The 17,109-nt window shown below is 44.3% G+C and overlaps 1 protein-coding gene across 1 annotated transcript in view; it reads right to left on the bottom strand.

Annotated features, from left to right (window-relative positions):
* Positions 1 to 72: 72 nt before the first annotated feature.
* The window catches only part of LOC103597782 (sericin-1-like), a 45,955-nt gene continuing 28,918 nt past the window's right edge, over positions 73 to 17,109 (bottom strand). Inside the window, exon 2 of the mRNA XM_008581643.1 lies at positions 73 to 460. Within this exon, the coding sequence (XP_008579865.1) occupies positions 73 to 460 (388 nt within the window). The remainder of the gene's footprint in view (positions 461 to 17,109) is intronic.

Here is a 17,109-nt window from a genome sequence, read left to right as displayed (position 1 = left end):
CGGCCGCTGCTGCCGGCTTCTCCGCTGCTGCCGGCAGTTTCTTTGCTGCTGCCGCTGCAGCCGGTTCCTCCACTACTGTTGCTGCTGTTTGGCTCCACTGCTGCTGCTTCCACCACTCCCACTGCTGCCGCTGCTGCCGCTGGCGTCGGTGCCGCTTATGCTGCTGCCGCTACCACTGGCTCCTGCGCTGCTGCCGCTGCTACTGCTGCTTCTGTTGTCGCCATTACTGCTGGTGCCGCTTCCGCCACTGCCGCTGCTGTTGAGGGCACCGCTGCCGCAGGCTCCTCCACTGCTGCCGCTGCTGCCTGTTCCTCCGCTGCTGCCGCTGCCGCCTGTTCCTCCGCTGATGCCGCTTCCGCCAGTTCTTCTGCTACTGCCGCTGCCGCCGCTGCTGCCAGTTCCTCTGCTGCTGCCGCCGGCTGTACTGCCACCGGTTCCTGTTCTGCTGCTACTGCCGCTTCTGCGGGTCGGCGCTGAGTCGCACGGTCACCGACTGCAAGAGGCGGCGGCTCCAGCCTTTCTAGGGGCCTGCTCTGGGGTTGGGCTGTGGCAAGTCGCTACCTTTTCTTTTTTCCAAGTAGGCTCTGTTATTTCTTCCAGTCCCTGGGGCCCCTGAGTCTTGAGTTTCCACTGCTGCCGCTGCCTTCAGACCGCCATCTTGCCCAAACTTGCTCTGTTTTTAGACATGAGCTCTGCCAAGCCACAGCTTCACACACTGGAGTACACAGGAGAGTAGCAACAAGCTATAAAGATACACGGCATGCCTGCGCACTAACTCCACCCCTACACACCTTGTTTACAAAGAATGTGCTGCACCACCCCCAACTGGACCTAAGGTGAGGGAGCCTGACTAAACTACTCTATTTTCCTCACACTGGGAATGAGCCTTCCCGGTACCGAGGAACCAGTATATAGAAAAGTAAGACTTTTTCAATCAGAAACTTCGTCATCAATGCTTTCATGAGGAATGTTTTAATCAAAAAAAGGGAACTCTACACAAGAAGTTCTCTACAAGTATTCATAGCTTTGAAGAGAAATCTCATGACAGGTGAGGCATCCTGTTCCTAACAAAAAGATGTAAGTTTTTAAAATTGTTGATGTATCAATTGATGTTTAGCTTGTTAACTCTAAATAAGGCACGTGTTGTCAATCAACTGTTAAGACAATAAATAAGTAAATGTTCTTTGTCTCTCTGCCATTCCAGTCATGTACCAAACATTGTTTTCCATCATGTCAAATGGTTTGGTTCCACATGAACTCTTTCATTGGCCTGACATTGTAGATGACCCACTATTGGGAGCCATTCCAGGGCAATCCCAGCTCTCTGTGCATCAGCCAGCTCCTACTCAATTTACATCCTGACAAGCTGTGCAGGCTAAATCTCTGAGAGAGGCATTAGCTCTCCTGCTCTGAATGCTCCCTCAAGTGCAATAGATACTCCTTCACAACATGCCCAGGAGGAAAAAGAGTGAGCTATAGCCTGTGGCTTCCACAGGGACCCCTCGTGATGGCTGATTAGAGATGACCAAAGCTTCCTGAATGTCCTAGTATAGGTGTACCCCTGATTCATGAGGTTCTCGATCTCACTGGAGAGCTGAGGCAAGGTGGTGGCAGAAGCAGCCACAGCACCGTTACCTTGCTAACAGCTATCTGCTCATCACTCACAGTTGATTCTCTGAGGAAATGATTTGGGGAGGGCCCTTCAGGGACTTGAGAAACCTCAGTGAAGTTTGTTTGGGGATGACCACCTAGATATAATCAGCTAAAGAAGGAGCTGACATTAGAGATATCTGAGAGAGTTCAGGGGCCAGCTCTGATGGCATAGCTGGCTTGGGGACATCAGATCCATCATGTTCACTTTCTGATTCCTCAGAGGACAGGCTGTGGCCAAATTCCCTTCACCAAAGGTGCAGTTCTCAAGGACAGGTGGTGACCGGTACTGTTATGCACTGTTTCATATGTACAGCTATTCAATCTGCTAGTCACAGTCGTATGCTCGTGAACTCTGGTTTATCTCCAAAAGCCATTTGAGGCCCCACAGGCCTAGAGGAGGGAGTCATATACTCTGTATTCCCCACTTCCGTACTGTTCCCCAGGTGGCAGTTCTGGCACAGGAAGAGGTCTGGCAGCCAGAGAAAAAATGGCATTAATAGATTGGGAAGGTTTGCTTTTGGGGTGCTCACGCTCTGGACCTGCTAATGGACTGCTATTCATATTCATGGAGGCATCCAGACTGAATATGCTCCCAAGCCTGGGCACATCTACCCTGGGCTCTGTTTGTGAGGGCAATGGAAATGATTGCCAGTTGTTTAATTCTCTTCTTGTTCAAGGGTCACTGAGGATTGGGGCAGCCATGAGTCCTTAAGGTGGCTGGGGGGTAAGGGGCATTTTGTCGCTGAATGGACAGTCTCCTGGTATACAAGGTAGGGGGCCTCTCTGAGGCCGGGTTTCCATTCGAACAGAATATGGCTGGTCTGGAGGGTGTGGTTGTGGAAGATCTCGAAGTGTGGGATGTATTGGAAGTGATTTGTCATTATGAAGGGAGCCAGAAGCAGTTTCAAGGGCAGGGACACTTGAAGGAATAGATACTCACTGTTGTGGGGATTTAGGAGAAGGCAGAGAGACCCCAGGCCATGCAATAAGCAGCGAATTGATGTGTGTTTTCACAGTTCGGTGCCCCACCAGGTATGGTGGGAACCAGTTTAAATATAATTTCTTGTTTCTATTTTTTTAAATTGAATCATAGTTGATTGTACATGTTTTTGGGATTCAGTGTTGACATATGTTGATCAAGTCAATATTATAGTATGTATGTTGTAACAAATTGTACTTACTCTTTATGCCCCTTGTCCAATCTCTCCTTATCCCCCCTTCCCCGCCACCACTGATAACCCTAGATTTCTTCTCTCCTTCTGAAAGAGTAATGGTTACTCTGTTGATTTGTTGCCTAGATGATCTGTCTAATGCTGAGAGGTGTGTTCAGGTCCCCCAATATTATCATAGAGCAGATATTTCTTCTGTCACTCTGAAATGGGCTTTGTGGAGAGAGACATCTTCTTTGGTCTCTGCTGGTGACTCTCCTTGTGTCAGTGCACTCCAGTGGCTGGTGGACCATCTGTGTGGTGGTTGTGATGTCTAGCTGCTTTTGTGGCAGCCGTGGTTACTGTGGTGGCTGTGGTGGGCCACTCACATGGAGGTGGTTTATGGCATGCTGCTTGGCGCTGGTGTTGTGCCTGATTGGGGGGGTCTGGTCCCAGCTCAATGCCCTGGGCCCCTGGGTGGGGCCCTGAGGTGCTGGCAGTGTGTCTGGTTGTGGGCAGGGGGAGTTCTGGTGACTGACTCCTTTCCCTGGGCCCCTGGGTGGGACCCTGAGGTGCTGGCAGTGTGCCTGGTTGTGGGCAGGGGGGGGGTTCTGCTTACTGGCTCCTTGCCCTGGGCCCCTGGGTGGGGCCCTGAGGTGCTGACAGTGTGCCTGATTGTGGGCAGGGGTCAGTCAGGTCCTGGGCATGGCCAAGGCACAGTAAATATACTTTCTTGACCCCAGAAGCTCAACTATGTGGACAGTGGTTACACTTGACAGGATGATTTGTTATAGCACAACTTACATATTTCAAGTGGAAAAAATTAGTAACATTTACAGTATCTCAAAATAGATTGCCTTTGAATGGGAACTCAAAAGGCAGGATATGTAGTGGTGAGCCAATCAGAGGTCATGGAGGCAAAGGCCCTCCTAGTTGGGTCCACTTTTCTCTAGTAAAACTTGCAGGACAGACTGCTGAGAAACCAAGTGTCACTCGGAGGATTGGAGAACTCAAAGATTTATTACACCCACGGGTCCAGAGGAGTTCACATTCCAAAGTCTGAGCCCAGACTCCAGGCCTGCAAAGGATTATATAGGTTACATTCTTCCAGGGTTTTAGTTTTTGTTCTTTCAGAATCCATGCCTTGGGGACCAAGCTGATACAAAACGTGGTCAGTGTTACAAAAGAAAAACAAAAAGCAAAAATACAGCTGCAAAACAAAAAGTAGAAGAACAGGTACAGATTTAAGTTTTCCTGGTCTTGTCCATATCATTCCACCCTTTGATGCTGTCTTCTAATTCTTTAAGTGAGCATCATATTCAGGCTTTTTGCCATTGATTGGGGTATTGAGTAGTGACAATCAGGGCACATGGGGGCATCACTGGGGGACCTAGGGCATGGGTCAGGAGTCATAATGGGGCCCATCATTGAGTGGTCCCAAGTGAAGCCTACCTGGGGACTTTTCTAGTGAAGACCTGCAAGGGAAAGAAATAATGTGGTACACACAGCAGAAAATTAAAACAAAGGTAAGGATCATCAATCCCAAAAAATACAGTCCAATAAATTTTGCAGAGGTGCACTCCCTCATCAGAGATCCTCAAGCTTCAGCGTGTGTTGACTGGTTAGCTTCTGGAGTGACCAGGGCAGGGCTGTTGTTTGGTCACCCCTGCAGTTGGACCTTGAGCAGGTTTGTTGGGTCAGTCTTTATGGTCCAAGGCATTGTGTCGTCTGGTGTGGTTGCCCTTTAGACCTGTGTGTGGTGGATCCAGAACATGAGACCTGTAAGTTTAGTAGCTGTGGGAGTGGTTAGACAACCATGTGGGGGGTTGTCCAGACAGTCTGGAAAGGCCTCTTTTTCCAGTCTTTGACCCAGACCATATCCCCAGGCTGACGGGGGTGTGTCCAGTTCCCAGCAGGATAGGGACCCGTTCTAGTACTTCTCTTGTGATCTGACAGAGTTTTTCCTAGAGCTTGCAATTGTTGGGATAGCCCTAGTTTTCCTAGCTGCTGGGGACTTCCTTTCAGCTTGGCTACAATTGGGGGTGGCCTCCCATACATGATTTCATAGGGGGAATACCCCAAAGGCCCTAGCATGCATCAGGCCTGGAGTAAGGCTAACGGTAGCATGTCAACCCAAGGATTAAAACTAGGAGGTACTTACAGCCTCTGAATCATTTTACTTCAGTGCAGTCTACTACTAAGTCCTCGAATGGTGCAGTCCTGGCGGCTTGTGCCTGGAGGCAGCTTGGGTTTTTGTCTGCCATTGTTCTGGGCCCATGATGGACTTAGGTAACTGATCTGGGCACACAGCGAAGGGAGTCTGATTATAAAGTAGTATCTGCTCAGTGAGGTTTTGAGAGTTGTTTTTTCCCAGTGGGTCATCTTGTGATATTGTGGCATCAGCCGGTAGGCCAACTGCTGGGGAACCAGAAGTCTCTGATCTGGGAGCTTCCACCGTCCCTCCTCGGTCTTTCTCCCCCTTTTGCTAGCTTCCTGTTGAGCCTCCTTCCTTTGTGTACCTCGGGTGTTGTGTTGTTTCTGGTACCAACATGATTTTGGCAGGATCACCTAAGTCCACAGCAGGCTTTGTTTGGGTGGCTGCTCTCTTGGCCCTTTGGTCTGCCAGCTGGTTTCCTTTACTGATTTTGTCAGTCCCTTTTTGGTGTCCTTTGCAGTGTATGATGGGCACTTGAGTTGGCTCCCACACTGCTTCAAGCAGTTGGGGGATCTCTATTTTGTTTTCTTCTTTTAATTTATTTATCAAGTCAAAATTGATTCTATCTATCTTGGGGGTTCATCATTGAGATATGTTAATCAAATCAATATTACTAGCATATGTATTATTACCGAAAGAAAGTGAGCTGAAATGCTGGGTACTGATCCAGCTTTGTTAAAGAGAAAGAATCTGCCAGGCTGCACTCAAAATGGAGAGCAGCTGGGGCTGCCCTCAAAGGGGAGAGCAGTGCCAGGCATTGGGGTGGGAGAGCTTATATCGGTTGTGGGGCACCAAGAAGCTGGCTGATACAATTAAGGAGAGGCATTATACTAATGTGGAAGCTCCACCTGGCTGATAGGACTGGGGTGGAAAATTGCACCCATGTGGAAGCAAAAATCACTTCTGTGATTTCACAGAAGTCACGAGTCTTCTTGTAAAGGGAAAGGAGGAGATAGGTAGCCATTTTGTGCTTGGCTTTTCCTAAAATGGTGCTGGTTATGTTCAGAACTATCATTCCCACCTTTTAAGTATAGGGGGAAGGGAAAAGGGGCTAAGGTCTCATTCTTCTGAAGCTATTTCCTGCCGGAGATGGGTGAAGATATGAAAAAGGTAAAATGAGTACACAAAGGACAATTTTGAGTGATTTGTTTGAGTAACTTGGCCATGTGGGGAGAGCAAATCTCTATGCAGTTTTGTTATGATATAGGGATTATGGTATAGGGTTATGATATAGGGATGAGAGTGGCTGGGTTTAGAGGGGGGCAAGGTTTAAAGGAGAACTGGGAATTTTCAATGAAAGTGAGGTGGATGGGCCGGCCCGGTGGCGCACTGCTACAGTGCACCGCTTGGGAGTGCGGTGGCGCTCCCGCCGAGGGTTCGGATCCCACATACAGACCGGTTCCCGCTCACTGGCTGAGCGAGGTGTGAGAGCAACACCGAGGGTTGCGATTCCGTTGCCGGTCCCGGTCCGGGCGCGACACTGAGGGTTGTGATCTGTTGCCGGACACGAAAAAAGACAAAAAGGAAAAAAAAAAAAAAAGAAAAGAAAGTGAGGTGGATAAGTTGCAAACAAGAAGGGGAGAGAGTCGACATGGCCTTATGGCTGAGAAGGTCTTGAAAATGGTGGGGAGAACAAATGACTATTGCCCAAAAGCTGATTTAGAGCTTTCTTGTGTTAAAAGAGCAGCTGGTGCCAAGGCCCGTAAACAAGGGGCACATCCTTAGGCTGTGGTGTCTTGTTGTTTACAGAGGTATGCAACCAGGGAGAAAATATCTACTGTCTCTTGTCCCAGGACCCTGACTGCCAGTCCTTGGGTTTCAGTGATGTATAGAACAAAAAGATGAGATAAATTTGGGAGAGAAAGAGCTGGGGCTGTGAGAAGAGCAGTTTTTAATCACTGGAAGGGAGAATGAATGGGTTTTGTGGGATCTAAGGGAATGGCAGGATCCCCTTTGGCTGCCTCATAAGGTGGTATTCTTAGCATGTCAAAGTTAGGAATCCATAGGTGAAGATACCCTGCACACCCCAAGAAAGGAAGGATCTTATTCTTTGTGTGGGAGTAGGGAGTTCAGAAATTAGACTCTTGTGATCCACTATTATTTTTCTGGTATTGGGGGTGAGGTGGACTCCCAAGTAGATGACTGAAGGAGAAGAAATTTGCTTCTTGCTGGGGGACACCCATTATGCCCTGGAGGCCAGGAAATTAAGGAGAGCAACAGTGTGGGCCTGTGAATCCTCATAGTAGGGGCTACAAAGGAGGAGGTCATCCACATATTGTATTAAAGTGCTAGAGGTTGGAGGAAGTTCACATAAGTCTTGAGCTAAGGCCTGGCCAAAGAAGTGGGGGCTATCCTGAAACCCCTGAGGTAGTACTGTACAGGTGAATTGTTGGGAGTGATTTGTATCAGGATCAGTCCAAGTAAAGGCAAACAAGTTTTGACAGGAAGGGTGTAAGGGGATAGAAAAGAAGGCATCTTTGAGGTCAAGTACAGAGAAGAAATGGGTGTTGTTGGGATTGTAGATAGAAGAGTATAGGGGTTAGAAATGATTGTGGTTATGGGTAAATGGCCACATTAATGGTCCTGAGGTCTTGAACTCAATGGTATGAGCTATTAGGCTTTTTAACCAGAAGGATGAGTGTATTAAAAGGCAAGTGGGTAGGCCGTAAGAGATGAGAAGAAATGTAGAGGATTCATAAAGCAAATGTACTTCACAGGGCCTGATTTTCCAAAGCCTTACAGTTTCAAATATTGACTTTGCAAAGGACAGGAAATTTCCCCCAGGCTATTGAGTCTCTGTTGCAAGATAAGAGTCGTAACACAGCAAGGCTGCTGGTTCAAAGACAGACAGGTTACTAATTGATATGTAAAGTTACTATAAAGCTGCTGGAGGGAGTAGGAATATTTGGCAGATCAAGCTTTTGTTAGTGGATCGACTTAATTGCATGTTACCAGCTTCTACTGTTAAAACTTGTTAAACTGTGCTTAGCAAAACCCCACCAATGTCTCTTCCTGTAACTTGCTGGTCTGGAGAATGAATGCAGGAAGAGAACCCCAATTCGTGGTTAATTTCCCAAATGGAAGAAATGCCTCACGCTTGAGGAAGTTCTGGGATATTAACCCCTTTCTGGGGCTTCTCACTGCTTAAAAGAGATGGGCTTTGAGTAATCTTTGGCGACTCTGTCACCCAGGGGAAAAGGGATGACAAATCCCTGGGAGGTAAAGCAACAAATGGTGTCCCGTGTGAGGAAATTCTGTGTCCACGGATCGGAGACCAACCTGCCAAGCCTTGGAAAGGAAAATAAGGAGTATATCTGCCAGTCACCCCGACAAAAGGGGGGACCTTGACAAAAGAAGCGAAGGAAAAAGAGGACGTCTACTCATCCCGTCAAGAGGGAAATCTTGGTAAGGGGATCATGGGTGGTTTTCAATTAAGTGATTGCATGCCTGCTGTGGTGTTTAGCTAGGGCTTTGCTTTCTTACTCTCTCAACTCTATCTATTCTTGCGATTATGGGTAGTTTACTGTCTAAGAGGGAAATCCAACATAGTTCAGTCCTTCTATGTCTCTTTAAGGCAGTAGGTTATAAAGTAACCGTCATCTAATTAAATTATTATTGCTTATAGTGGTTTGGAAATTTTGTTGAATTGCTTTAAAAATTATTCAGAACCTTAACAAAAGGAAAAAATGTGTTTATGCCATTAAAGAGGATGAAAAACAATCCTTGCCTCCTCCTCCTCCTCCTCTCCCCCCACCTCCACCTTTGGAGGCAGATAACTCATTTATTCCCTTGATGGAGTCCTGTCTTAAAGAAAGACATAACATGGGAGTTGATGCTTATCATGTCTCTCCTGTTGTAAGAACTGGGACTCAATCAAGACATGAAAACTTCCCATTCTCCTTGTTTAAAAGATTTAAAAAGAGTATCAAAGAAAATGGCTTACGTAGTACTTTTACTAAGAAATGCTTACAGTCAACTGCTAATGGGTATAATATGACCCCTTGGCATTGGAAAATACTTGGAAAAACTAATTTTTTTTTTGTGACCGGTAAGGGGATCGTAACCCTTGGCTTGGTGTCACCCACACTGTGCTCAGCCAGTGAGTGCACCGGCCATCCCTATATAGTCTCCGAACCCGTGGCCTCAGCGCTCCCAGTGCTGCTGTGCTCTCAGTGCCGCACTCTCCCGAGTGAGCTATGGGGTCGGCCTGGAAAAACTATTTTAACTCCTGCTCAATATGCTGTATGGCTACAAGAATATCGTGAATCCTTACATGCTGTTTCACTCAAAAATTTATGAGATGAGGTTCAAATTAGCATGGACATGTTACTTGACCAAACAGTTAGAGTGGCCATACAGGCTTGGGACAAAATTCCTGAAACAAAATCTAAACTTCAACCTCTTGCTTCCCCTGATGCGTTTTTGATACAAAGATTAGATAAGACTCAACCACTGTTGACATCTGTTGAACAAAAAATAATTACAGATTTGGGGGCTGATGTTACCATAATTGCTAAAAAGGGTTGGACCCCACTATGGAAAGTAACTTTTTCACCAGTTACACTTACTGGATTAGGCAAGTTCAAAAGTCCTTATCAAAGTAAAGATCCTTTGTTGTGTACTGGCCCTGAGGGACAAACTGCCTCCATTATGCCTTATTTTCCAGGTCTCCCTCATACTGTATGGGGCCAAGACCTCCCTGCTCAATGGGATATTTATACTGGGACATCTTCAAAATTTATCATGATGGCCACAGCCACAGTCCCACCAAACTACAATGAACCCCTGGTTCTCTGGTTTGGGTGGAACAGTGGCCTTTTAAAGGGGAAAAATTAAATTAAGGTACTTCACTTGTTAAATAAGTTACAAATGGGACATTTAGAGCTATCGCATAAACCCAGGAATGCTCCCACTAAATCTTTTGCTACTGTTAGACAGGGACCCGCTGTGCCTTATATAGATTTTATTAGTTGTCTTCAAGATGCTGTAACTAGACAAATTGACAATGCTCATGACAGTCCAGAACTGTTACTACAAGTTTATTTACATTTAATCAAACAAGCTAATAATGATGGTTTACAAGTAGCTCCAGATTGGCCGGCCCGTGGCTCACTCGGGAGAGTGCGGTGCTGATAACACCAAGGCCCCGGGTTCGGATCCCATATAGGGATGGCCGGTTAGCTCACTGGGTGAGCGTGGTGCTGACAACACCAAGTCAAGGGTTAAGATCCCCTTACCGGTCATCTTTTAAAAAAAAAAAAAAAAGTAGCTCCAGATAAAATTCAAAAAAAGGATCCTTGGAAATGCCTTGGTTTTTCAATCACTCAGAGAAGTATACGGCCACAGAGTATATCTTCCCATATTCAGGAGCCTTTTACTCTAAATGACTTACAAAAATTACTTGGCCACATTAACTGGCTCCGCCCTTCTATGAGTGTTCCAAATTATCAATTACAACATTTGTTTAATACCTTAAAGGGAGACCTTGGTTGAGTGCTTGCTGGGTGTGATCCTGATGTTGTTAATCCTGGTCTTCCTAGGGTTGATTTTTGCACTGCCCTTGAATGATCGGAATCTTTGCAGATGGCTATGATTTATTTTGTTGGTAATATGCAGTTCTCATTACCCCATGATAGAGTTTTGCAGGGACTCTGAATGCTGCCCAGGCAGTTGGGATCCTGTTTGTCCTCTGTTCCCCTCCCTTGGGCACTGGCTGTGTTTATCTATGGTTCTGGCAGATCAGGAAAGGAATCTGTGGCATGGCGGGAGCAGGGAATCTGGAGGCATTTTGTTGCTGTCCATTGTGGGTCTGCTCAGGGGGCTAGGTTGACAGCTGCCACTGTAGCTTTGCAACAGTTTTACAACCAGCCACTTAATTTAGTAGCTGACTGCCTACGTAGTTGGAGTCTTACAGGTAATTCAAGATGCATCTATCCATGAGGGAAATGATCTTTTATTTGAAATGTTTGGACACTTAAAAAAACTTATTCAAAAAAGACATCATTATTTCTATGTAATTCACATGCATTTTCATTCTGGTCTTCCTGGTCCTTTATCAATTGGAAATGATATGGCTGATCACTTTGTTATGTATAATAATGTTTTAGAGGAAGCTATTGATTCTCATCAGTTTTTTCATCAGGGTGCACGAGTTCTTGCTAACATGCATCTGATCTCTTACAGGCAAGCTCAGGATATTGTTAGTGCTTTTCCCAATTGTCAGAGGTTTTTCTAAATCTAATTCCGCTGGAGAAATAACAGGTAATGAAATTTGGCAAGTGGAAGTCACTCTTAGATATTTACATGTTACTGTTGATATTTACTCTGGTCTTATTCACACCACTGTCCAAACAGGAGAAACTGCTAAACATGTTAAAAAACATTGTCTTTCTGCCTTTGCTGCCATGGGGATTCCAAATCAAATTAAAACAGATAATGGACCGGTATACACCTCCAAAGTCTTTCAAGTATTCTGTGACAACTGGAACATCAAATATGTCACAGGAACCCCATTTAACCCCACTGGCCAGGCAATTGTTGAAAGAACTAATGGCCTTCTTAAATCTCAAATAAGTAAGCAAAGGAGGGGTAATATAGATATAGGACTGGCCTTTCATGAACAGGTCCTTAAAGCTCTGTTTACACTAAATTTTTAAAATTGTAATTCCCCAAAATTAACGGCCACAGAGCGACACTTTATACCACCTAAAAAGAGACCTAGACCCTTGGTTTTATACCACCACCTGCCAACGGGACCACAATGGTTGAGATCTGCTGAATTGTTAACACGGGGGAGAGGGTATGTGTCTGTTCTCTCACCCACAGGCCTGCCGTGGATTCCTGCTAATAAGGCTATGTTAAACCTATGGGGAACCGCAAACCAGATGAAGAGTTGAGCCTGATCCCCAAATCTCAATGCCTCGCCATCACACCTCAATCCATCTCACTGGGGATGGTACACATCAGACCATTAGTCATAAAAATAATGACAACAAGCTTCAAATTGACCCAGGGTGAGTTAAAAAACTTCAATAGTCATATAGACATTAAGCTTAGTAACTCATTTAAGAACCAGAAACTAACCTAAAATCTACCTGCTTAACTAGATGGTCTCAAATTTTCTGGCATCCTAAACAGACTTTCAAATTCCCTCCTAGTCTCATCTATGTATTTCTTCACAAAATCCTATGGCAGAATTCTATGCTATTTTCTTAAAAGAAAGAGCTTTCTCTGCATCTTCTTTACAATGTAAATTTGTTATCTTGCTTTCTTTAAGGCAGGGTGAGGCCTCACCAATAAGTCTTTTTCAACAAAAACACAATCTAAACCTGACTGTCCTTTTTACTAGTGAGCTTTTTTTACATCTCAGACAAAACCTACAAGATCCTTTTTTGTTCTTGTTGTTTATGTCTGCATATATGCATGTGTAAGCTGTATGTTATGTCTATATGTTCATGTCTGTATGTGTAATCGTTTTATGTGCAAGCTACCAAATTGGCTTATAATTAATGCACACTCATTAAATAAGTATACTTTTCAAGTTCACGTGACTTAAATCTTCTAATGTTTTGATATATTTTCAAAATTTGATTTTGACCTTTCACCTAAATTTGTCTGTAGGTCAATATGTCTCCTTGTTATTTCAGCTCTGCCTCCTGGCCATGCTGGGAGAAACAATATCTTTTAGACATGCCATATGGAAACCTGTGACCTGAAATGGCTAGTGAAAAGAAATCTATGCCAAATATCGCATAGGCCCTAGTTAACATTAACTGATAAGGGTGTAGATCTAATACACCAAGTTTTTGGCTGGGAAACCATAAATATGTATTTGGTAAATATAGCTAAAACTCAAACTGGGCTTTGTATAATTTGCTGGGATAAATGGACACCTATTTACTAAACTGAATGTATAAAAATGTTCTTGTCAGCACACATCATTGCCTGGGTTTACTAATCAAACAGGATTACTAGAAGTCTTTTCACTTAATTGCTCTTAATACAAAATGTAAAAGGTTTTCTTTGTCCCTTAGATAGTTGGTTTAAGAAACTTACTTCATGATAATTTCTTGTGCTCTCTGCCTTTGAAATGCTTTGTCACTTTGGTTTTATTTTTGTAATAATTTGTGATTTTATTCAGCTAAGTGTATTAAGTGTTTTGTTGCTTGACAAGGCTTTCCAAAATCAAAAGCCCAACCTTTTTGGTTTAGAATAACTTTGAGGAATTCCAAGGGCCCTGGAGTTTCTCAAAGGATAAATAAAAAATGTATCAAAACTAATTGGCTTATTTAATAAATTAGACTATATGGGAAAGCATTGTCAGTACTGAAGGTGTTATGGATATGTGTTCCAAAATCTTGTAAGGTTCTTAAATATTTGTGTTTTGGTATAAATGCTACTGGTCATAATCTTGGTTTAATTATAATTTTAGAATGTTATGTCTTCAAATATTTCATGAAAAAACTCTGATAGGTATAGTTTTCGACAAACTTTGAGTTCATAGCTTTAAACTAAAGTTCCAAAATTCTAATGAAGAAACTAATGGGTTTGTGATATTATTCACAAAGGTCAAAACAACAAAAGTTAATTGGTAAATTAATTTAAAAGAATTATGGGTTTTTACAGTTTCCTTATTTTGAAACACTGCTGGTTCTCCTAATGTTTTTCCAAATGTAAGAAAACTCTCTCTTAAGGTATCTATAACTAACAACAGTTTGGTAAAATGTCATTTAAAACAGAAGTAAAAGTATTTGTTTTCTCCCTATTTGGTCCCCCCCAAATTTAATAACTTTAAGTATCATGATTATTATGGCAATGTGGCTTTTTTATAAGTTCAATGAAAATTAACTCTCTCTCTTTATAACAGGATATAATTTAAAACTTTGGATACAAGATAGCATGTCTCATTTCTAAGTTCTGACCCTTCTTTCATGTTGCCTCAATTTGGCCTCACTGCTGCTTCATCCTGCTGTTCATCTTTCCCCCCAACGTGGGACACAGACCACCTGGGAAATGTCCTTCCCTGCCCGGCTAGCTCAGTTGGTAGAGCATGGGACTTTTAATCCCAGCAACGTGGGACAAATCACTGAAAGAAAGTAAGACGAGATGCTTCTTTCAATCACCATCTGGGAAAGAGCCTTCCCAACACCAAGAGATTTATACAAAGAAAAGTAAAACCTTTTCAATCAAGATATTGATCATCAATGCTTTTATGAGGAATGCCTTGATCTTAAAGGGGGAAATAACATCTTCTCTACAAAAGCAGTTCTCTAAATTTTCTGGCCTTAAAGAGGGTGTTTGTAACTTGGATGAGACATCTTGCTCTTAAACAAGAGACTCATAATTGATCAAAAATTTTATATAAGATCAGACACTCTGAAAGCAGTAATGTCCTGGACAGATTAACATTAACAAAGTCTCTGGTCTCAGAATCAACTATTATATGGAGCAGAATCCTATTCCAGAGTTTCAACAATTGGCAATTACACCCAATTCACAGCACCTGGATTGATGCCACTGCAGCTGCACTCTGAGATGATGACATCATCAGTCCTCACCTGAAGTAAATTAAAAGGACTTGCCATGCTAAATGATACCAACTTTGCTTTAAATGCTTTTGTCTTAACTGTACAAACATGATCTATAGTCTTTGCTTTTTCTTTTAAATAAATGGGGGGAGTTGTAGAGGATTCATAAAGCAAGTGTACTTCACAGGGCCTGGTTTTCCAAAGCCTAGCAGTTTCAAATATTGACTTTGCAAAGGACAGGATATTTTCCCTAGGCTATTGAGTCTCTGGTAAAGATAAGAGTTGTAACACAGCAAGGCTGCTGGTTCAAAGACAGGTTACTAATTGATATGCAAAGTTATTATAAAGCTGCTGGAGGGAGAAGGAATGTTTGCTAGGTGAAGCTTTTGTTAGTGGATCAACTTAATTGCATGTTACCAGCTTCTATTGTTAAGACTTGATAAACTATGCTTAGCAAAACCCCACCGATGTCTTTTCCTGTAACTTGCTGGTCTGGAGAATAAATGCAGGAAGAGAACCCCAGTTCATGGTTAATTTCCCAAATGGAAGAAATGCCTCATACTTGAGGAAGTTCTGGGATATTAACCCCTTTCTGGGGCTTCTCACTGCTTAAAATTGATGGGCTTTGAGTAATCTTTGGCAGCCCTGTCACCCAGGGTAAAAGAGGTGACGAATCCCTGGGAGGCAAATCAACAAAGAAAGGAGTTTGTGTATGATGGGTTTTAAGCCTATTAGGTGTTTGTTAGCGATGGGGTATCGTGGCACATTAGAGAACAAAGAGGTGTTCTGCAACTTAAAAGGATAGGGGAGTGGTGCATAGCAATGGAGGGAGAAGAAATGTCCCATACTACGGGATTAACTTTGTCCAAGGGTAAGGGGAAGTGGAAGCCTCAGGGGCCAGGTCTGGGGGCATCCTGTAGCCAGGAGTATTGTAATTGGAGTTAAAGTGTTTACTTTTTTTTTTTTTTTTTTGTCCTTTTTTAGACCGGCCGCACTGCGCTCAGCCAGTGAGTGCTGTGAGCACACCGGTCATCCCTATATAGGATCCGAACCCGCGGCGGGAGCACTGCTGCGGTCCCAGCGCTGCACTCTCCCGAGTGCGCCACGGGCTTGGCCCTAAAGTGTTTACTTTGAATTTGAAAAGAATTGATTGGTCCCATCCCAGCAAGGGGGACTGGGCATTGAGGCTTTATTAAAAATTTGTGTGAATTGGGTGTGATCTAGGGTGCAGGAAAGGGGTTGAATGATCCGTGGGTGGTATTCTGATCCTGTGACTCCTACTACTGTGATAGAGGATGGGGTTTTTGGCCCTGCATATTCAGGGAGGGTAGAGTAAGTGGCTCCTCTAACGATGACAAAAGAGATCAGCTTACCTGCTACGAGGAGTTACCCTGGGCTCATGCATGGTGATCTCCATGGGGGCCTTGGGCTCTGTGCATTGTCAGTCCTCTTCCTGGGCAAAGCCGAGATACTCCATCCAGTAGGGATAGCCACTGAACTAAAGGTTGTGGGTTAGGGACTGGGCCACTCCCTCTCTGGCGAGTGGAACAGTCAACCCCCCAGTGACCTGGCTGTTTGTAGTGAGGACAGGGCCCAGGAAGGGGCCTGAGGTTATGAGAGGCCCATGCCCAGTGGCCCAGTTGGCCACATTTGAAGCAGTTTCTAGGCAGCTGGCCCCTATAGGCAGCCAGCTTTGGAGTATGTGAGCCTTAGATGGCATTAGCCAGGAGTTTGTTTTGTCCTGATCGCTTTTGTATGGATCCTTCTCCTCCTCCTCCCTATTGTTAAAAACCTTGAAAGCTGCATTGAGGAGGTCTTGTTGGGTTGTATTTGGACCGTCCTCAAGTTTTTAAAGTTTTTTTCAAATGTCAGGTGCCGGAGACCAGCTCCAGTCGAGTTGGGGGTCCTTGAAAAAGGGATGAGGAGACAGCGAAAATAACAAACACAGGCAGAGACCTCAGTTCCTCTGAAGCATGTTCTCAGCCTGTGCGCTGTCAGTGCTGTCGCAGCCAGAATTCTCAGCCTGTGGGCTGTCAGTGCTGTCGCAGCCAGAGCAGCTAAAGCAGCTGAAGCAGCCTTCAGACTGAAAACACCATTTTTATTTGTTACACAACATGGGGGGGTTAATGTGGGCATTTTAACTACATAAAACTTTTTTTTTTGTCTTTCACGAGCGGTAAGGGGATCGCAACCTTTGGCTTGGTGTCGCCTGCACCGCGCTCAGCCAGTGAGCGCACCCAGCCGATCTACATAGGATCCGAACCCGCGGCGGGAGCGCTGCTGTGCTCCCAAGCGCTGCACTCTCCCGAGTGCGCCACGGGGCCAGCCCCTTAACTACATAAACCTTTAAAATTATTAAACCAATAGTTAAACACAAACTTTTCCTAAAATTATGTCAGTTCTCATAAAATTAATAATCCACAAAGTTAAGTAAAACTCAGTGGTCAGCCAATGCTTTCTGGTGATTATATCTGTTGTGGTCGATTAGTCTGTGACTTGCTGTTCTTGACGTTTTTCACCATTGTTTCTTTTTTTTCTTGACCTCGTATTAACCTTAAACTTATTA

The sequence above is a fragment of the Galeopterus variegatus genome, unplaced genomic scaffold, assembly GCF_000696425.1.
Source record: "Galeopterus variegatus unplaced genomic scaffold, G_variegatus-3.0.2 Scaffold2421, whole genome shotgun sequence".
NCBI classification, from domain to species: domain Eukaryota; kingdom Metazoa; phylum Chordata; class Mammalia; order Dermoptera; family Cynocephalidae; genus Galeopterus; species Galeopterus variegatus.
Note: the sequence above shows the minus strand (reverse complement) of the source record. Positions and strands in the feature narration are given on the sequence as shown.